Genomic DNA, 21,676 nt, shown 5'->3' on the forward strand with positions numbered 1-21,676 from the left:
GTGGGTGGATGGATGGATGGATGGATGGAAAGACAGGTGGATGGATGGATGGATAGATGGATGGATGGATGGATGGATGGATGGATGGATGGATAGATGGATGGATAGATGGATGGATGGATGGATGGATGGATGGATAGATGGATGGATGGATAGATGGATGGTTGATGGATGGATGGATAGATGGATGGTTGATGGATGGATGGATGGATGGATGATGGATGGATGGATGGATGGATAGATGGGTGGGTGGGTGGATGGATGGATGGATGGATGGATGGAAAGACAGGTGGATGGATGGATGGATGGATGGATGGATGGATGGATAGGGGTGTGAGAGGAAGAGAGTGTTCTGGTGCAAAGACTGGTCTGGGCGCTGTGCGACGAGGTGGGGGACGGTTGAGGAGGCATGCAGGCCCTCGCGGGAGTGCTGGGGGAGGCCCAGCGCCTGGGCACCGATCTCGGGAGCTTCAGCCAGCAGAGGGCGCTCCGGACTCGCCGGACACCCGCGCTTCGGCCCTTGCGGAGGCGCCGCGGGTGGGGTGGGGGGAACCTGCGGGAGGGGGGGCAGCGGGAGACTTTCGGGGGGGACAGCCCCCAGGGACGCCCCCTGCCGCGCAGCCAGACGCCCCCCTCCCCCAACCCGGCGCCGACCGGGCGGTCCCTTCCGTGGCCGGGGCTGGGGTCCGGCGCCCAGCACCGCGCCCCCGCGGGTAGCCCTCGGCCGCCGCGCCCGGCTCCCGGGGTGGGGGTGGGGGGCAGAGGGGGTGGGGCGGTGGACACGAGGCACGTGGCTCGGGGTCCGGGCGGAGCGCCCCCCCCCCGCCCCCCCCGCCCAGTCCCCCGGTGTCGGCCCGTCCCCGCGGTGGCCGCGGCCGCGGGGCCGCGGGAGGGAGGGCGGGGCGGCGCGGGCGGCGCGGGCGGCGGCGGCGGCGGGGAGGGGTCGCGCGGGGGCGGGCCGCGGGCCGGGCGGGGGTCGGCGGGCTTCCGGGCGGCGGCGGCGGGCGCGGCGCGATGTGCGAGCGGGCGGCGCGCCTGTGCAGGGCCGGCGCGCACAGGCTGCTCCGGGAGCCGCCGCCGCAGGGCCGGGCGCTGGGCGGGCTGCTGCGCTGGGTGGGCGCCAGGATGGGCGAGCCCCGGGCGCCGCTGGCCCCCGACGCCCCCGACGCCCCCGCCGCGGACCCCGGCCCCGGCCCGGGGTCCGGCTCGCCGCGCGGGGGCACCGCCGTCATCCTGGACGTGAGTACGCGCCGGCCGGGACCCCGAGCCCCCTCCTCCCACCAGGGGCGCTCCCGACGCCGCCTTCCTCCGTCCCCGCCGGGACCCGCGAGGCCCCCTCTTCCCCCGGCGGGGGACCCCCCTCCCCGGGCGCTTTCCCCTCGGCGGCCCGGAGCAGGACCCGCACCGGCCCCTCTGCGTCCCAGAGCGCGACCCCAGCCCCTGCAAGTCCCGGCGGGTCTCCATCCCGGTCTAGTCTTGTCGCTGGACCAGGACGATCCCCTTCCACCCGCCCCCCCCCCCACTTCTGGGGATCCCCACCTTCTCCGAGCCCTGGAGCCCTTTGCCGGCCACCGCCCCCCTACTTTTAAGCTGGCCGAGCCCTTACCCTTTCCCCAGCCCTGCACTTCCTCCTTTACCCCCATCCGCTGTCGGATGCGAGCACCTGCCGCCTCCGGCCCCCTCCTCCTTTCCATCCTGGATCATCGCCTGAATCGCTACTTTTCTGAGACCACCCCCCCCCCTTCCAACCCCTAACTCTGGTTTCCCTTTTCTCGTTCTGGCGGTAGACCCTGAGACCTTGTGTTCTCATCCCCAAAGCCCCTTTCCACCCCAGCCACCACCTCTTTGAAAGTGAAGCCCCCTCCCCACCCCTGTCTTCCCCTCTCCTTTGAGTACAGCTAGGACTATCCCCATCTGCTCTGAGCCTGGACACCTCTGGGATCCCGGCCCCGATGCCCCCCCCACCCTCCACTCGGAGCCCCCTCCATCCTCCATACCCTCTACTCAAGCCCCCCCTTCCCCCTGGGACCCAAGCCACCCACCTCTGGGAAGCCCACCTCATCCTGCCACCCACTCCCGAGGAGTGGGAGGGAGATTTCACTGCTGGTGGGGGGAGGCTCCCCGGGGGAGGCGGAGGGGGTTTCTGTCCTGGGCACCACCCCCACCCGGTAACAGCGGAGCCTAGGATGTGCGTGTCCCGAGGAGGGTCCTGTGCGGGCTGGGTTTCTGGGAGTGTTGTGTCTGTGTGTTTGATGGTTGGCTGGGAGCGTAGATCTCCTCTCCCCTCCCGAACCTCCTGTCTCCTGGAACCCACAGTTGGCTCCAGGCAGAGAGGGCTGGGCGGGGAAGGGCGAGCTGTGCCGTGGGTGCTTGTGGCTGCCTCGCCCCCAGACACACACACACACGCACGCACACACACACACACACACATGCACAGATGGATCCTCTCCCTCAGGGCCCCCAGCCTAGCTCTTGAGGCGAAAGCTCTGGGCCTGCCCTTGTAGGGAAGCCCTGTCCACACCCCTCCTGCTTCTAACAGTACGGGTTAGTGAGCTCCGGTGCCCTCTTCAAGCTGGCGTGTGCGGGTCCCCGAGACCCCATTTCTTCATCTAGGAAATGGGGTGACGAGCGGACTCCCGGAGCCACATCACGTGGTCTGCACCATTGACTTGCCTGAGGCATGGGGAGGGGGGCACCTGAGAGTGGGACCCTGGCCTCGGGGAACTTTGCAGTCAGGGGCAAGGGTGTGGAGTGCCCACGATGGGGCTTTGGGGGAGGGCCCCGGTGCTCTGATAATTGTCCCCCTTCTGCCCCAGCCACATTTGCTCCTGCTCAGCACCCCAGACTAGGGTTTCAGCTAAGGGGAGGGGGTGATGTTTGAGAAGCCCTTCCTGAACCGCTGCCTCAGTTTGTCACCATGTCTGGTGCTAGGAGGGATGGGGGGGGACATCTGTCCTTGGCCTGAGGGCTTGGGCCCAAGGTAGCATGGCCAGAGGGGGTGGAGCCTCCCCCTCCCCCTTCTTATCAGTGTGGCTCATCCGCTCCCAAAAATACCACAGGGTGGGGGGGGGTTATGGGGTCTCGGCTCATGTTTGGGGGGTGGGGGTTGGGCTGTCCCCCCCCCATCCCCTCCCACGGCAGCCAGAGACTTGCACCTGCAGTGCACCTGGTTTTCTGAGCTCTTGGTGGCCTGCTTCCGCCCACTCCCCCACCCGAGAAATAATCCAGTCCTGCCCCTGGGGGGTCCAGTCGCCAGGCTCCCCCCCCCCAGGTCCCCTTAGCAGACGCCTCTGTTCAGACTTAAGCCACCCCGCTAGAGGAAACCGGGGCTCCCCGAGGGGTGCGATGGTGCGAGGCGTGTGGCCGCGTCCACGGGACACGGCTTCTGAGCGTGTGACCGAGCGTGGCACGGTGGGAAAGCCGCGTGGACCAGTGGCTCCGGAGGCACACCCGCGGGCCCGCGGCTGGGTGTGAGCGTGCGTGTGTCCACGTGTGCGTGCGCGTGTCTGTCAGTGCGGTCGTGGGTGGGCTGGCGGCACAGAAGGCGAGTGGGCGCTGCTTCCTCCCCGGCGCCAGGGAGGACTCCGCCTGAAACATCCCTCCCATCCCTCCCGCCCTGGATCCCAGCCGGGGTCTCCTCCCGGGAGGAGGGGGATCTCGAGATGAGTCAGAGGCCGCTGGAGGGCGCCCGCCCCTCTGGGCCACTCACTGACGCCACCTCTCTTCCCTGCAGATTTTCCGACGTGCGGACAAAAACGGTGAGTTCCCCTCCCGGGCTGTCCCCTGAAGGAGGCCCCGGCTCTTCCCGTCCCGGCGCCTCGGGGGGGAGGGCCGAGGGGTGGGGGCATGGACGGCCTTGAACCTGCCAGTGACAAGTACAGGCCTCGGAGGTCAGAACACCACAGGCCGGTGCTGCCTTGTGCCTCAGTTTCCCTATCTGCGTCTGGGGGCATTCCCGTAGTTCCCGCGCGGTAGGGATGCCGCGGGGGTTCAGCGTGTGGCCGTCTCGGATGCCAAGACGTCTGTCGTGCGGGACGTGCTGGTGAACCATCATCGCCCTCACGCAGCTGGGCTGGGCCAGAGCGGCCCGGGGTGGGGGGTGCCCAGGGACCACCCTTCACGGAAGCCCCAGCCTCACTCTCGGCCCTGGTGCCTCTTTCCTCACCGCGACCTCACACGCTCACGGCTGCCGCTCCTGTCCTGACGATTCCGGAGTGACCCAGAGAGGTTAAGTGACTTGCCCGGGGCCACCCAGCTGCACGAAGGCAGTCAAGGTTGTGCTGCAGACCCCCGAACTTTTCCCCACGTCACGCCCCCTCCCCAGCCACGTGAGTGGCCCGTCGTGGCCAGCAGAGAGAAGTCAGACTTCTCCTGACTTCTCGGAGAGGCTCCCGCCTCCCAGCCTCGCAAGGCCCGTCTGAGCCTCACAGCTGCAGCACAAGTCAGTACCGCTTCCTGTAAACACCGCTGTCCTCATCGCTGGGCCCCGGGCGACTCTCCCCGGACTGTCACCAAGGCACGGTCTCTCCGCAGGCCTCGGTCTTGCCCATCTCTAAAGTGGGGTGAGAACGCTTAACTCACCTAACTGCCTTGGCTGTGGAGCGAGGAGATGTGGCGACAGAGTTCCCGAGAGAATCAAGCAGGGCTCACTCACGGTTTGTTTTGTTCGCTGGGAAAATTGATCAAGTGTCAGGGCCCCTGCCGGGGGGCAGGGTGGGGGACAGGGGGCCCGGTGCCTGTCCCCAGGGCCCTCAGGCCCCAGCGCCTCCTGCACGGGCTGGAGTTGAAGGCGGCAGCTCTCACCCGGGTCCCCCGAACCCCTCCCTCCCTGACCCTGGCGGTTACTGCTGACCCGCCGCCCCCCATGGTGTTGGGGGTGCGACGTGAGGCCTCGGGGGCTGGGGTGCACAGCCAGGGGTCTCCATCCCTTGTCCCCCTCCTCGGGCATGACAGTGGCACCTCCCAGGCCGACTGGGACACAGGACTCTCCACAGCAGCTCCGTGTGGAGCAGGGCGGAGGGAGGGGGCTGGGGGGGGGGGGCTTCAGTGACCCGAGAAGGGGTCGTGGCAGCTCTTCTCGCAGCCTCAGAGGGTACAGAGCAGGTCAAGGGACTTGATCCCTGACACGGGCATCTCTCTGGAGACCTCAGAGTGCAGTGGCCTGGGCCGCGTGGCCATCGTCATGTGCTGGCCAGGACCCCGTGGCACGTCGTGAGCACTTGACAGGCAGGACTCGGGGCTTGTCCCTGGCGTGGGCCCGATGCTCGCACGCAGGAGGTCCCCAGCAGACGTTTGCGGGCTTACGGGTAACGGGTCTGCCGGCGCGGGGGGCGCGGGTGCACGACCCTGGGGCGCAGCGCTGTGGGTCTGGCTGTGCGTCTCCCGGCGGGTGTCCGTGGGTCCGGACGGCCGTGTCTCTGTAACTGCCGCTCGACACACTGAGTGCGCGTGGCCCTGTGTGTGTGGGTGTATGTGTGTGGCACACGGGCGGGTGGCTCACCGGCCGCCCTCAGACACAGGTGGGGTTTCCTCCTCGTCACTTGTTGCCTTGTCAGAGGCCGAGTTTCCACCCCAGGGACTGCTCTGGGGTCCCCTGACTTCTCTCCATGGGCCCCAGAGGGGCCGAGCCCATTCTCCTCCCGGGGCTTCGGGTCTTCCTGGCCACCGCCAAGTGGCCCTGGGGGGATTGTCCCCAGGGTTAATGCGGGAGTGTGATGTCGGTTCCAGGGGCGCTTCCGGGGAAGAGTCCCTTCTGTGTCACAGGGACTCCTGGGTTCGAGTCCCGGCTCGGCCACTTGGCAGCTCTGTGAGTTCAGGCCAGTCAGCTGGGGCCTCGGTTTCCCCATCTGTAAGTGGGCGTGATGACCCTAGTCCCCTCTCAGAGGGCCTTGGTGGAGCCGGCACAGGACCCGGGGACACCTGCCACGGGAGACCCTGAGCCCAGCACGGCCCGTGGCCGCGGACGCCGTGGTTTGCCCACAGGTGTGGGGTTCCCACGTGTGCCTTCCATCCGGGGAGCTGCCAGGGGCCACGGGGCACCCATTAGGCACCTCACTGGGGCTTCACTGTGCTCCTGCTGGGGTAAGAAGCACCCGCCCCGGTTTTACAGACGGCAAAAGCGAGGCCCAGACCGAGCAGGGGCGGGACCGTAGACCCCTGGCTGGGGAGCAGCCTGGGCAGTTCTGACCCCGTCCAGCCTGGCTTGAGAACACGACTGGCCGGGAGTGAGTGCGGCTAAAACTACGCACGCAGTGGCTTCACGCAGTCCCTGCCCCCCACGTCCGCTGCGGCAGATGCCGGGTGGGGGGGGTGCCAGGCGGTGTATGGTCCCCTCCCCTAAGTCCCTGGGGTCCCAGGGCCGAGCGCTCTGGCGGCTCCCAGGACAGAGGCTTCTGCGCTGAGATAGAGACCCGTCGAGGCTCCCGAGGGGAGGCCGAGGGTCAGGGGTCTGGGGCCTTGGAAGGGCGGCACGGGGCATCCAGCAGACCGCCGGGCGCCAGGGTGCGTTTGTCCCCAGGGACGCGGACGCTGGCAGCCTGCGGCCGTTTGAAAGGTCCCCGTGACAGAGGCTGAGCTCGTGCTCATTAGCCAAGACGCCCGCACACGGCCGCCCGCTCGGGGGTCCTTGCTGAGAGTGGGGGGGCCGGGGCTGTGCCTCTGATCGCACAGAAGCCCGGGCAGGTGTTTCTCCCCTCATTAGCCGCTCTGGGTTCATCCGGGCTGTGGCAGGACATTGAAGGGAAATGTCAGCCAGGAAGGCCGTGCTCGGGAGGCCCGGTGGGCGTCTCTTGCCTGCCCTCCACAGGGCACCCCGGATGGAGGTGCCCGGGCAGGACAGGCAGGAGGAGACGGGGGCAGGGAGATCCCCCCCACCCCCACCCCGACTCTGTGCCCCTGGCCACCACGACCGGTCAGTCAGCACGCGTCCACAGGGCGCAGACTCGCCCTCGGCTCCCCGTGATCTTGTGGTTCGTGAGTTCAAGCCCCAGGTCAGACTGTGCTCATAGCTGGGAGCCTGGAGCCTGCTTCGGATTCCGTCTCCCTCGCTCTCTGCCCCTCCCCGGCTCACACTCTGCGTGTGTGTGTGTGTGTGTGTGTGTGTGTGTGTGTCTCTCTCTCTCTCTCTCTCTCTCTCAAAAATAAACTTTTCTTTTTTTAAAGGTAAAATCTTTAAAAAGGGGCACCTGGGTGGCTCTGTCGGTTAAACGTCTGACTCTTGATTTCGGCTCAGGTCATGGTTTCTCAGTCATGAGATCAAGCCCCGTGTCGGGCTCAGCGTGCAATGCGGACCCTGGGTGGGCTTCTCTCTCTCCCTTTCTCCCTGCCCCTCCCCTGCTCAGCGCGCTCTCTCTCTCTCTCTCTCTCTGTCAAATAGATAACTTAAAAAAAAAAAAAAAAAACTCTTAAAAAATACGATACAAGAGAATCCTTCTGTTCTGGGCCCAGCTGGGCCTGCCGTGTATGGTCGGGCCCCTTCCGGATGGAAGGGAGGACCTTAGATCCAGCCTGCCTTCCGTGCGGCCCAGTCCTGATACGGGGCCACACCTGCCTCTCCCTCCCATCCCAGGAGGGCCATCCCTTTCTAACCCACGCAGACGTACCCTGGTGGGCTTGCAGGGGCTTTGATTGCAGCCTGGCTGGAAGTAATGGAAGGAGGTCTGCGTGGAGGGGCTGGGGGCTGCCCTCTCCCTCAGTTCCAACTGCCTGCCACAGACGCGGCTCCTTTAAGGAGCGTGAGCTCCCTGAGGAAGGGGTCGTGGCTGCAGGGGGCAGAGGTCAGCTCGCAGCAGGTGTGCCCAAGTGCAAGTTGCTGAGGGTGGGAGCTCCGTGGGCCTCTCCTAGAGTCGCTGGCTGCTTGGAGCCCCTCAGTGACCCGTGGGGCCCCTCCCATCTCAGGACCACAGAGGCTGGCCCCCCGCCAGGCCCGCCCCCTCCTTGCCTTGCGGTTTGGTGTCTTCGTGGTGGCAGGGTGAGAAGTCCCTCCCTCCTGGCAGCTGTGAAGGTGTGGCCCCAGGGTCTGCCCTGCGGACGGGGCAGAGAGGAAAGAGGGTGTCCCCTCCCCTGAGTCAGGACCTGGGTGCTGGGGCTGGAGATGATGCAGATATGGGTCGGGGGTCGTCTGGGCATCTGGAAGCAAGAGAGAAGGGTCCTCAGACGGCCCGGCTTTGCCGTGGTGCTGCCTTCAACGGTACCCACCGCAGGTGCTCGGGAGAATCAGGGGAGAAATGAGCCGGCAGGGAGCAGGGGCTGTGTGTGTGTTGACCGTGGCCGTCGTGAGCCTGAGCCAACTGGCTACTGCTTGCAGTCGCTGTGGGTTCGGGGATTAGCTGCGAGAGGGTGTTGATGTGTCGGCTTGGGAATTAGCTGGAGAAGGCGGGGATTTTCTGTGCGCCGGAGGGTGCTGGTCACTTCGGGCAGTCCCGGGGCAGGCACAGAGGATCTGGCTGGGGTGCGGTGGCTGGGGGACTGTCGGGATCTGGGATGTCTTATCTCTTAGACACCGGCTGCCCTCTCTCCTCCCTCCCTCCCTCGCAGACGATGGGAAGCTGTCCCTGGAGGAGTTCCAGCTTTTCTTCGCAGATGGCGTCCTCGATGACAAGGATCTGGAGGCTCTCTTCCACACCATCGACTCTGACAACACCAAGTGAGCGAGGTCCCTCTTGTCGGGGCAGGGGCGTCCGGCGGGTGTGGGGCGGGGGGAGCTTCTTCCTCGGCAGCTAGTGAGCCGTCTCCGTTTCCCACCCCCCTGGAGGAGCAGGACCCCTGAAACACCCCCACGCTGGCTGACCCAAACCTCGGATCTGTCTGGCCACCCCCCCACCCCCCGTCCCACTGCCGGCTGGGGTGACCTGGGGGCGTGGGCAGGACGCTGTTGTGCCGGCAAAGTTGTCTTCTGAGCACACGTGGCTACGGAAGAAGAGACCCTACGTCTTGCAGCACGGACGCAGGGTAACGAAAAGGGAAGAGTGGCAGTGACGTCACCCTTCTGCGAACTCAAGCCCTGGTGTGAGTGACCCCGGCTCCGGGGTCAACTCTTATCACCTGGGTCCTCACCGGTCCTGTCTTCGACCGGACCGACCAGATACGCACCCTGGCTCTCCCTTCTACCCGGCTTCTAGCTCGGTGTCCGAGGCAACCCGTCATAACCCCCCGAGCTTGCGTCTCAGAACTAACCGGAAACTCTGGCCTCACCCACCCCGAAGTCAAGTGCCAAGTGTATGCTCCACTCACGCTTGCCCGACCTGGCAGCCTCCCTCGTTGCCTGGGATGCCCCAGCCCCCTTCTCCGCCCCCCACCCGGTCACCTTCCTCGGGCCCCACTCAGGCGATGGGGACCCGAGTTCCGGGGGCGGGGGGTGCTGCGTGAAGCAGATTTGATGAGTTGGGGTCCCCTGAGACAGACTGGCCTAGTGTGGCCAAGGAGCTGCTACCGAGCCTGTTTGCAAGGGACCCAGCACAGTAGCCACCTGGACCAGAGGCCGGGGCTGAGTGTCCTGGGAGGCACAGGCTGGGGACCAGGTGGCCAGGTGTCCTTGTCCAAGGAAGGCCGCGTCAAAGGAACAGCTTTCTCCTGTAGACCCAGTGAAGGGCTTTGTTTCTGGAGACGGATGGAGGCCTCTGTGATCCCCAGGGAGCTTTGAAAGGGCCAGGGCGAGTGGAGGCATCGGTCAGAGAGTTTAGCCATGACCTTCTAGAAGGTCAGAACTCTAAAGGCTTCTAGGATGAGTCTCTCCAGCATTCCCTGGGGTGTGACCTATAAACATTTGCTCCTTGGGATGCTAAGTAGGTTTTCTGCCCAAAACGGTTCACGTGGATCAGAAAGAGTGGTAAAATCCTAGTTTAAGCCCAACTGAAACAGGCTTCCTCTCTGCGGGACTCGTCAGAACACTTAACGTGTGGTGGGAATTCAAGGAGCTTCCCAAGACAGGGCTGGCAAAGCCTCTGAACCCAGGTTTATGGGGCCCCAGGAGCCTTCTCCCAGAAAGCATCTTGGGCACCTGGGGTTCCCCGAGCTCTCTACCCCAGGGAGCCCCTCCTCTCTCAGTGAGGGAGCTGGCGCCCAGACAGGGCAAGGCTCCCAGAACTGCACAGACGCTCGGGTCCCTTGGCATCCGCCCCCAGCACACCCTGCCGTCACGTCTCTGCTCTGAGGCTGCTACGTGCACCTTCACCAGCCTGGGTGGCATTTCGGTGCTTAGCGTTCTCCGAGGAAGGGCCCAGTCCTCTCCATGCCTTAGGAATGGGGCCGCGGGACCCCAGGGCTGGGGTGGGCACGAGGACAGCTGGCCCAGGACCCAGCCGGCAGGGATGCCGAGGGGCGGCGTGTCACATGAGTTTTGTTGACAGCCTGTCAGAGTCCTGGGCCCTCCACCTTCTGTCCCTTTCCCTCCCTTTGCCCAGCCCCTGACTTAGCCCCATTCTTGGTCCTATGCGCTCGGGACACGGTCGGCGCAGCAGGGGAGAGGAAATGAGTGGTAGTGGGGTCAGAGGTCACGCAGAGGTGGATCCCTGCTCTGTCCTTCCGGGTGGGGGGCAGGGCATCCTTTACCTGCTGCGCCTCACCTGTGAACTTGGCTCAGGTGCCGGCACGTAGGATGGTCCAGAGAGGAGGCACGGCAGGTGTTTGACGAGCTCCGGGCCCTGCGTGCTGTTGGGGCAGGGGGGCGGGGAGGGCGGCTGGGACGGGACAGGCCTGACCTGAGTCTCCCTCGTTCTCTCTGCAGCCACGTGGACACCAAGGAGCTGTGTGGTAGGTGCCCGATCTGCAGGGACCAGGACTGGGGTCGGGGGATGGGACCCGGGAGTCCCGGGGGCACAGGTGGGATGCACGGGAAGGCCCGAGGGCTGGGGTAGAAGCCTCCTCCTGTGACCCCTGACCTTTGCTTTCCCCTCCCTCAGATTACTTTGTGGACCACATGGGGGATTATGAGGACGTCCTGGCCTCCTTGGAGACCTTGAATCACTCTGTTCTGAAGGCCATGGGCTACACCAAGAAGGTGGGTAGGCGTGGGCGGCCCTGGGGCTCCGAGGTCTGAGTGCTGGTTAGGGTTCTTACGGGGCGTCCTCACCCCGGGGTGCCTGGATTTGTGGCGACAGGGGTTGGGTCCGGGGTGGGCTTTCCTTGGGGCTCCCGCAGGGAGCCGGGTTCCGCTGTGAAGTGAACGCACCAGGTCGGTGACCGGCCCTGGCCAGCGGCAGGTTGGCCCGTGAGGCCCTGTCCCGGAATTGGGCCCGGCCCCGGGCCTGCCGTCGCGGAGAGGGAGCGGCAGCCGGCCCGAGCCCGCCAGGGTCCTCGGACAGGTGTGGACCCTAACGATCTCACCCTCTTCCCCGGGTCACGAGGCAGGAAGGGGAGCGAAAGGGGCGCGTTCACGCGTCTGCACCCGATCTAGGTTTCAGGCAGTTTCCGGTGTGTGAACCCTGTCCAGGCAGCAGGCCCGGTGCGGGGACCCCCGCGTGGCCTGGGGAGAGGTCTCCCGTGTGGCTCCAGCGGCTCAGCCCCCAGTCCTGTCACCCCCTTGTTAGCATGTGCCCCGGAGGAGGACAGAAGGCGGGGGGCCGGGGCCAGGGTGGGGGCCGGACGTCGCGCCTTCTCTGTTGAAGCGCACGTGGGCGAAGCAGCCGGTCCCCCAGCCTCCGAGTCCACACCCCGCTGGGCTGGTGGCTGCTGGAGGGGCAGGGGGGGCCGTGTCCCTTGGCTGCGTCCGGAGAAGAGGCGCTAAGTTGGCTGAGGACCCGCGATGGCCGGGATTCAACGCTCAGGTTAATCCTCGCTGCTGCCCTGTGCATGGCCACTGTCACCCTGTCGCTGCCCCCGTTTCAGAGCTCTGGAAACAGGCTCGGAAGGGTGATCCCTGCAGGGTCCATAGCTAGATGGCCACAGCTGCTGGCCGGAAAGAGAAGGGAGCGGGGTCAGGAACCCGGCAGGAGGTACGGACTCCGGGCCGGGCCGGGGGTGACTGGAGGCTCGGTCAGCCGGGAGGGGAGCCTCGCACGCTGAGCAAGGCGGGGGGGGGGGGGGGGGGGGGGGGGGGGGGGGGGCTGGGGAGCAAGACACACACGGGAGGGACATGTAGACCTGGCTGAAGGACCCCGAGCCAGTCGCTGCCCCCCGGCGGGCCTCAGTTTCTCCAGCATTCACCTTAGAGTCCCTTACGGGGGTCGAATGAAATAAGGTCTCTCAGGTGCTTAGCTCGGGGCCCGGCACAGAGCAGAGGTGACCGTTTTCTCATTAGGCTCCTGCTGTATGCCCAGGCGGACGTAAGACCGATTCCGTGTGTGTGTTTCAGACGGTACTCGGTGCGTCAGATGTATCAGCGTCTTCGGGTTTTTCAGGGGGTCCTCTGCCGTGTGTTAGGGCGTCCCTGTCTTCCCGCCGGTCTCAGAATTGCTGGGCCTGATCGCGCGCCTCCACTCAACCCACGTTTCCATTCCTCTGGTCGTGTCCTGCCGTCACGAGTCTCGCTTTTCTCGAGCGTATTTTAATATCGTGTGAGACCGGTCGCCTGTCGTCGTTCGTGTGCCCGGACTGTGGTTGGACGCTCTGAATGTGTCAGGTGGGCGGTGGGTGGAAGGGACCCCAGGCTCCGGAATCCCTGCGCGGACAAGGGCGTCACCCCGGCTCGGCTCCGGACGGGCTGCGGGACCCTCACCGCCCGGCCCCACGGGGCTCCCGGAGATGGAGCCCCTTCCCAGCAGCGCCGTCTCGCGACGACACGAACGCGCGTGGTTACTTCCTGGTCTTTGGCCGTGAACTGTTCAGAGGGGACACCGGACTCCCCACCAAGGAGAGCATTTTCCTATCTCCCCGTTCACCTCGGACCGGTTTCGGACACCCGGCGCTCGGAAAGCACGCGCACGTGATGGTGTGTTTTTAGCGGCCGAGTTGATGGTTTTTGCAGCCGTGATGGGCAGTTCTTTCGCTTGCGTTTTTTTTCGAACTGCTTTCCGGCGGTAGAAACGCAGCTCAGCTCCCTGGTTACTTCAAACGCTTCGTCACCGACCTGGGTTGGCCCGTTTGCTTTTTGTTGCTGCGCAGTCCTGGCGTGAGCTGCAAACCGGCGCGCTGACTCATTTCTGCTGTGCGGCCCCCCGATCTCTGTGTCCCCCCCTCCCGCCGTTCCGAAGTCCTGTTCCCGGTGCTACCTCGGCTCTCTTTGTTTTGCCCCTGATTTTCAAGCGCGTGTCTCCAGTATTTCTCCCCTAATGACAATATTAATACCAGCTCCTTTTTTAGAATCCTTCTCAGCCTGTTCGGAAAAAAGCAAAACATTATCTCTGCCTTCCCTTCGTTAAATTTTGTCTTAGGAGGTGGTAGTGAAGTTTTTAAATTGCCTTTGTGATTACGTGATTTTTCTGAAGCGATTGATGGGGCGGATTCTATTTTTAGAGTCTTTTCTGTGGAACAATCCTTCACTTCCTGTGATCAACCTGTGATAGAACTGGAGTGTCGCCGAGTTCGTCCACACCGCTCTGCAGCCCTCCCGCTAGCCAAGCGATTTCTCTCTCTCTCTCTCTCTCTCTCTCAGAAATTGAGGCCTTTTGAATATCTGCTGTGTGTGAACCCGCTTCTCTATCACAGAGTCATTTTTCCGTTCAGAGACCGAAAGAATTTATCCACGAGGCTGGGGTTGAGGTATAAACGGGGGGAGAAGAGTCTCTTAGTAGTTTTTTCCAAGGTCAACCCTAGCTTCAGTGAAATGTCACTTTCTGTGCCCGTGTTAGCTAGTTTTCCCGAAACCTATCACGGCCGTGTTCGGTTTTGTGATCAGTTATGCGTCGTATGTTGTCGATGATTTTTTTCAAAAATCTCAAACCTTATTTGGCACAAAACAGGCACTGCATGTTCGATAAAGTTCATTTACTTTCAGGGAACTTTGTAAAGTTCATTTACAGAGTGCAAGCAGGGGAGGGGCAGAGAGAGAGGGAGACACAGCATCCGAAGCAGGATCCAGGCTCTGAGCAAGCGTTCAGCACAGAGCCCGACGCGGGGCTCGAACTCATGAACCGTGAGATCATGACCTGAGCCGAAATCCAGAGTTGGACACTCAACCAGCTGAGCCACCCAGGTGCCCCAAGTTGTTTTTTTAATGATCTCTTGGACGCTTGAGAAAATGACCTGGATCTTTTCAGAGCATGAAATGGGAAAATAACTTGGCTTTTCTTTGTTATGACGTATACGCTCCTAAAAGATACACTATACAAAGTGAAATGCTGTCTCTCGTACAAGTAGAGCTATTTCATTTTTTCAGCACCAACATTTTAATTTGTATTACGGATGTTAACGACAACACCAGCCACTGTAAATTTTTGTTTCAAAATTGAGAAAAATCAGTTGAGCCTTTTTTTTTCTCTGCAGGTGGGAATTTTCTTCAATAATTTTTTAATCCCAGAAATAGAGTTCATATCACTTACATCTATTTGGATTGGGGGTACGATTTTCACGCAAAATCCTTATATCATTTACCATATTGCCACTATTTACTTAAAAAGCTATTCACGATGGGGCCGCCTGAGTGGCTCAGTCAGTTAAGGGTCGGAGTTTGGCTCAGGTCATGATCTCGCGTTTCGTGAGTGTGAACCCCGCATCAGGCTCTGTGCTGATGGCTCAGAACCTGGAGCCTGCTTCAGATTCTGTCTCTCCCTTTCTCTCTGCCCCTCCCCTGTTCACACTCTCTCTCTCAAAGACAAACGTTAAAAAAAAAATATTTTTAAGGTACTCATGATCTAATTTATGATCTTATCATGACTGAATAACGAAAGTAAAGAATTACGTTGTCTTAGTTTTCTATTCTCAATATACAGAACTTGAATATTCTAACTTTTTTAAGTTTTAATTTTTTTAATTTTTAAACATTTTTTAATATTTAATTTTGAGAGAGAGCAAGCGCGCAAGGAGTGGGGAAGGGGCAGCGCAAGAGAGGGAGACAGAGGATCCAAAGCAGGCTCTGTGCTGTCAGCACAGAGCCCCACACGGGGCTCAAACCCACAGGCCATGACATCATGACCTGAGCCGAAGTCCAGCGCTTAACCGACTGAGCCACCTGGGTGCCCCAATTTTTTTTAGCTTTAAGTAGACTCCACGCCCAGTGTGGGACTTGAACTCATGACCCTGAGATCATGAGTCACGTGCTCTGCCAGTTGAGGCAGCCACGAGCTCCCCCCCCATTTTTTTTTTAAGGCAACATGAATATTTTTAAAAACTCCTAAATTAACGTGAGAACCAGCAGGATGTTACAGCTAGCTCAAGGGAAAATTCCAAGGCCACGCACCATGGATAGAGGCAACTAGGAGCTCTGAGCGAATCTGTGAATCGGTGCAGAACCGGGCACTGTCCACGGTGACGGCGACAATTGCATTCCGCCAGACAAAATTCCTGTGCGTCGCTGTGGATGAGAGTTATTTTTCAGCATCATCTCTCTTGTACATTCTGCGGAGTTTTAAAAGGAGCCCCCAAACAAGGGAAGATTTAGTTAACCCACAGGGCCTGCTGATAGGAAACCCAGTAATCTTTCTTGTCCGTTTTAAAGACTTTCACGCTAGGGTGGCTGGATGGCTCAGTCAGGTGAGCCTCCAACTTCAGCTCAGATCTCGATCTTACGGTTTGTGGGTTCGAGCCCCGCGTCGGCCTCTGAGCTGTCAGTGTAGAGCCTGAGCCTGCTTGGGATTCTTGCCCTCTCTGCTCTGTCCCTTCCCCACTCGTGCTCGCTCTCTCTCTCTGTCTAGGAATTAAACTTATGGGGCACCTGGGTGGTTCAGCGGCTAAGCATCCAAATTGGCCTAGGTCATTATCTTGCCATTCCCGAGTTCAAGCCCCGCATAGGGCTCTGTGCTGACCCCTCGGAGCCTGGAGCCTGTTTCAGCTTCTGTGTCTTCCTCTCTTTCTCTCTGCCCCTCCCCTGCTCACGCCCTGTCTCTCTCAAAAATAAATAAACATTAAAAAATAAATTTTTTTTAAATAAACTTAAAAATCAAGACTTCCATATTTGCCTTGTGTCTCTCTCCCTCTCTCTCTGCCCCTCCCCTGCTCACTCTCTCTCTCAAAAATAAACATGAAAAAATTTGTTTAAATTAAAAAAAAAAAAAAGACTTTCACATTTACCTAACAATGCTCTTTTTTTTTTTTTAATGTTTTACTTATTTTTGAGAGAGAGCATGTGAGCAGGGGAGGGGCAGAGAGAGAGAGAGAATCCCAAGCAGGCTCTGCACTGCAGAGAGCCTTATGTGGGGCTCAAATTCACACACTGAGAGATCACGACCAGAGTCAAAGTCGGATGCTCAAACAACTGAGCCACCCAGGCACCCCTAACAATGGTGTTTGCATCCTTATTTATCGTCCAATTTATCTCCCCTATGGGACAATGAAGAGCTAATTTGTCACACCAAATTATTTACTCTGTGTTTTTAATGGTTTTCCTTACTAGGTTTTTAGCCATGTTGTTTGATGCATATAGACCTTTATTTTTTTTATCATATAAATGGTACATATTCAGCTTGTAAAATTTAGAAAATAAAGAAGAGTATAAGGAAAAAGTTCAAACCATTTGTAACTCCCACCATTCCTTACCACTGTTAGTTAACATGTTTCTTATTACCTCGGAACCTTTTTTCCCATGTGTATTTCTTTAACATATTTAATATTGTCCTGTGTACAAAACTTATTTTTTGTACTTTTTCCACCTAATATCTTAGCATTTTCCCTATGTGATTAAAACTGTCCAGAAGCATCTTTTTTTTTAAACATTCTTACTTAAATTTACTTTTCCTCTGTTTTGGGGCGTATTAGATGATTACCAGGTTCTTGCTAATGTGAATATATACTGTAACCTCGGGACATGAGCCTTTGTGCTCATTTTGCACGATTTCTTAGGGACAGATTATCGTAAATGGAATGACTGAGTCAAAGAATAGGAGCCGTGCAATGTGGGGAAATAGGTTCTATTTACCTAAATGGGTTGGAAACAAGCTTAGAGCGGAAAGCTGCCACCACTGGGCGAAAGCATCGGAGGTTAGCTAGCGTGATATTGTACCGGGATCACGAGTAACTTGTTCCCTCACCGCTTGTCCCCACCCCACCCCCCCCAGACCCTTTGCTTCTTAGTCACACAAGTTAATGATTACTGTCCGATTGTTTTCTCCATGGTCACCACATGTGTAAGATCTTGAGACCTCAAATACGGAGACGAAATTCCTCTTCGGGGCTCTTGTCTCCTTCCAGACTTTAGCCTCTCTCGTATTCATTTCTGCGTCCGCTCTCTTGCTGGACAAGAAAGAACTCCAGACCCCTCGTCTGCGACAGTGCAAGGCTCTGGAGAGAAAGCACAATTGCTTTATAAAGTGGCTGTGTCCGGGGCGCCTGGGCGGCTCAGTCGGTTAAGCGTCCGACTTTGGCTCAGGTCGTGATCTCACGGCTCGTGGGTTCGAGCCCCACGTCGGGCTCTGTGCTGACAGCTCGGAGCCTGGAGCCTGCTTCGGATTCTGTGTCTCCCTCTCTCTCTGCCCCTTCCCCCACTCATGCGCTCTCTCTCTCTCAAAAATAAACGTTGAAAAAAAATTTTTTTTAAAGTGGCTGTGTCCATGTGAATCCCCACCTCCATGTTTCCCATGTTCCCCACCGGAGCAGTATCCTGTCTGATTGCATGGTGGTGCGGTGACATCCTGCCCTTGCTGTGCAGAATGCCTTTTGCCGTTGTTTCGTGACCCTTCTCACCTTGTGTGATACCGTGTTCTCTAAATCCTATCTTCTCGTGCAGCGTCTTCATTTGACCAAATCTGGTGACAGGACTTTTGCCCAGACTTTTCTTTGGAAATCTCTCGGTGCTGTTTTGGTTTCGATGTGCCTCCATTTGGGTCTCATTTCATCAAATCTGGGACTGTATCTTTACGTGAGGGAATTTAGGCTGCGTTTCGTTATTGTCGTAATCGGTCTGTCCCAACTGCTCTCGTAATCTCTCACGATTCCCGTTTTGTGTGCTTCCCTTGTCCGTTTGACCTGTGACCTTTTGATGGTCAGCTTTGTTTAGAGCATTGATTGTGGTCTTGGGTAGATGCTGTAGTTTTCATTTCGTGGACAACCTCTGAAACAGGTGCTGTGAATTTCTGCTAGAGAGAGAGCAAGCAGGGGAGGGGCGGAGAGAGAGAGGGACAGAGGGTCCAAAGCAGGCTCTGCTCTGACAGCACAGAGCCTGACGGGGGGCGTGAACTCACAAACTGCGAAATCGTGACCTGAGCCAAAGTCGGACACTTAACTGACTGAGGCACCCAGGTGCCCCTTTTCTTTCTTCGGTGTTTATTTTTGCGCACGCGTGAGAGAGAGCGAGCGAGCACGCACAAGCCGGGGAGGGACAAAGAAAGGGGGACAGAGGATCCGAAGCAGGCTCACACTGACAGCAGAGAGCCTGACGCGGGGCTCGAACTCGTCAATTGTGAGATCACGACCTGAGCCAAAGCCGGATGACCCTCAGCCAACTGAGCCACCCAGGCACCCCTGGCACCGTGAACGTTCCTCATTGTGTTTTTATCCCTAGCTAATCGGAAACATCGACTCCCTTTTGAGGAGTTCAAGGCGTTTTTGAGATTTTCAGATATTTTTTTTCCATACTTCTCCGGTCTTTATTGGCATAATCCAGTGTGACTGCAATTAAACTATCGCCGATGAACGTTTTCGTCTCCTGACCCTGCACCCTTACATTTAATCGGCTCCATCACTGCCCCTTCCTTCCATGACTTCCCTATTCAAGACTGTTTTCTTTGACTCAGCCCTAGATATGTGTGTGTTTGGGGGGAGACTCCTAGGCAGTTTTTTGCCGGAAAGGTGCTCATGTGGTAACACGTCAGAAATTTGCAGATTTCCGAATATCGCCCTATACCCCGAAGAGGAGTCGTGTGTCTACACGACACGCGATTCCCAGATCTGATCCTTTCCTCTGGGATCAGTGGAGTTGCTCTGTTGGCTGAGGGAGGCATTGATTATGGTGGAGGAGAAATCCGTAAAAGCTGCATTTTGAGTCCTTTAAAAATTTAAACATTTTCTTTTATTTGGAGAGAGTGTGTGCGTGCACGCGCGTGTACGCATGCACGTGAATGGGGGAGGGGCAGAGAGACGGTGGGGCGGGGGGAGAGAGAAGCCCAAGCAGGTTCTATCTACACTCAGTGCGGAGCCCCACACGGGGCCTGATCTCACGACCCCGAGATCGTGACCTGAGCCGAAATCAAGAGTCGGATGCTCAACCAACCGAGCCAGCCCGACGCCCCTGCATTTTTATTCCTTTGAAAGTCACGTGTCTTTTTGGAATTCAGCTAACGGGTTACGCTCACGGACCGCTAGCTGCACCCTCAGTCGCTTGAGCCGAGTGCTCTTAACACACTTCACTTCAGCTCATTTTTCTGCTTGATGGCTCCTAGCAGGCTTTCTCTTTGCGTTTCAGTTTCTTACCACATTGCATCTTCTCGTTCGTTTTGGCCGTTCATTTGTCCAGGGCCCGTTGATCACCGGATTGAGTGTGGTTTCAACTATTTGCTAGGGAGGATAATCAATAATCGAAACGCATTAGGCGAGCAGAACCTTACGTACTCTCTGGCACCGTTGCGTCGTCGGGACCCGTCTCCGGTGTTGGCGTAGGGTGGCCACCTCCACGCCTCCCCGTGTGTGCCTCTCCTCCCCGTGCTCCCCTCCCCTGCCTCTGTTTCCCTCTCTGTCTCCAGCCGTGTTTCCCTTGTGCCCTCGTTGCTAATCAATTCCCAGTCAGAGTGATGGATGGTTTAATTTGCTTTCCTTGAGAGCCCTGTTTTTCCTCGCCTTGCCGGGGACCGGGCGGAATTCCAAAGTGCTGGGCGGTTGGCTCGGGAGGGTGGGGTCTCGGCCGAGGAGGCGGCGGGAGAGTTGCACAGGGTTTCAGGGCCCAGCGTCCCCAACACAGTGCCATTGTGATCCTTAGCATCCTTGAGTGACCTGGCTCAGCCAGAACCTCAGTTGTGCCGTAAAGGCTTCTCAGCCGGATCCGGAAGCCTTGGGGAAGGTCTTTGCCGCAGACTCTCGACAAAAGGGGAGAGCCGCACCACCGCGAAGTGTGTGGAAACCCTCTTCCTTCTTTTTCCCTCGAGTTGAGTTCTTCTCCTCGTGGCCTCTGAATCTTCGTCTCTGGGTGCCCCCCAGGCTCCCTGCTGACCCGAGGGGAGGGGAGGACCCGAGAGGAGGCTTCTGAGACTGAGTCTCGGGCTTTTTCTTGGGAGGAGCCAGTTGGACCTCCCCAGCCGGTCGCTGTTGAGTCTTCCTTCATTTCTCTGCGTAGCATCCTGAAGGCCCACGAGGCCAAGGAAGCCTCCTGGGAGGAAGGAGGGGGTAGGGTCACTTACTCTTCTCCCCACATACTTCACCCCTGTCCACAAGAACAGCACCACCAACCACCACCCTTATCACCACCTCCCCCTCCCCATCATCGTCTTCCTCATCTCTCCCAGTATCAGCATCGCTGCCGTCAGCTTCCTCCTCCTCCTCCCCCCCTCCTCCTCCTCCCCCCCTCCTCCTCCTCCCCCCCCCTCCTCCTCCTCCCCCCCTCCTCCTCCCCCCTCCTCCTCCCCCTCCCCCCCTCCTCCCCCCTCCCCCCCTCCTCCCCCCTCCCCCCCTCCTCCTCCCCCTCCCCCCCTCCTCCTCCCCCTCCCCCCCTCCTCCCCCTCCCCCCCTCCTCCTCCCCCTCCCCCCTCCTCCCCCTCCCCCCCTCCTCCCCCTCCCCCCTCCTCCTCCCCCTCCCCCCCTCCTCCTCCCCCTCCCCCCCCTCCTCCTCCCCCTCCCCCCCCTCCTCCTCCCCCCCACCACGATCGTCGGTATTAACATCATCTTTATCCCAGCAGCTGCCGCTCGTTGAGTATTTGCTATGTTACAGGGCCTGTGCCAGGCATTTTATACGCATTCTGTCACCCAGTCCTCCATGGGACCTTGTAGGATAGGTACTAAAGTGACTCCAACCGTGGTCGTAGAGGGCAGGAACGAGTACATGGGGAAGCCAGGGCTCAAACCGCCATCTCTGAATCCATAGCCCCTTCCCTGATGCTCCAAGCTGGAGGCGCTGGGGTCCCCATGTCCTCCTGCGAGACAGAGACACCAGCCCCAGGTGCCCCCCCCCCGCCACCGCCATCCCGCTCCGTGCCAGACCCCACACCCAAGTTCCCTCCCTAACCCCTTTCCCACGTGTGCCCCTTTCTTTCCCTCCACAGGTGTACGAGGGCGGGAGCAACGTGGACCAGTTTGTGACCCGCTTTCTCCTGAAGGAGACGGCCAATCAGATCCAGTCGCTGCTGAGCTCCGTGGAGAGTGCGGTGGAGGCCATTGAAGAACAGACCAGCCAGATCCGGTGCGTCACTGGGACCTCGCAGGGTCACGTGGGCATGTGTCTCACACGCACACGCGGCCACCTGCTGCTTGCTGGGGCCGGGTCGTGTGCTTGGGGACTGAGTGGCCTTGGGCCGGGCCGCCGCGCTTGTCTGTCAAGTGGGGACGATCCCGTGCCTGCGTCTTCAGCGCGCGTGAGGACTGAACGAGACCGCGTGCGCGTACAAGAATGCCAGGTGTGCGTGGGGTACGTGCGTCCGGAGTGCCGGGGAGAAGGCCCTGAGGTCCCAACTCAGGCAGAGCGCCGTGTCGGGAAGGGAAAGCCTGGTGTCCAGAGAGAGGAGGAGTC

General features: G+C 59.7%; 1 protein-coding gene across 1 annotated transcript in view; it reads left to right on the plus strand.

Moving 5' to 3' along the window:
• The first annotated feature begins 949 nt into the window (after nucleotides 1–949).
• Nucleotides 950–21,676, plus strand: part of NECAB2 (N-terminal EF-hand calcium binding protein 2) — a 28,986-nt gene continuing 8,259 nt past the window's right edge. Inside the window, exons 1-6 of the mRNA XM_078439104.2 lie at nucleotides 950–1,239; nucleotides 3,734–3,758; nucleotides 8,536–8,644; nucleotides 10,724–10,749; nucleotides 10,899–10,996; nucleotides 21,213–21,349. Coding sequence (XP_078295230.2) covers nucleotides 1,015–1,239; nucleotides 3,734–3,758; nucleotides 8,536–8,644; nucleotides 10,724–10,749; nucleotides 10,899–10,996; nucleotides 21,213–21,349 — 620 coding nt within the window. The 5' untranslated portion in view covers nucleotides 950–1,014. The remainder of the gene's footprint in view (nucleotides 1,240–3,733; nucleotides 3,759–8,535; nucleotides 8,645–10,723; nucleotides 10,750–10,898; nucleotides 10,997–21,212; nucleotides 21,350–21,676) is intronic.

The sequence above is a fragment of the Panthera onca genome, chromosome E2 (assembly GCF_046562875.1).
Source record: "Panthera onca isolate mPanOnc1 chromosome E2, mPanOnc1 haplotype 2, whole genome shotgun sequence".
In the NCBI taxonomy this organism is placed as follows: Eukaryota; Metazoa; Chordata; class Mammalia; order Carnivora; family Felidae; genus Panthera; species Panthera onca.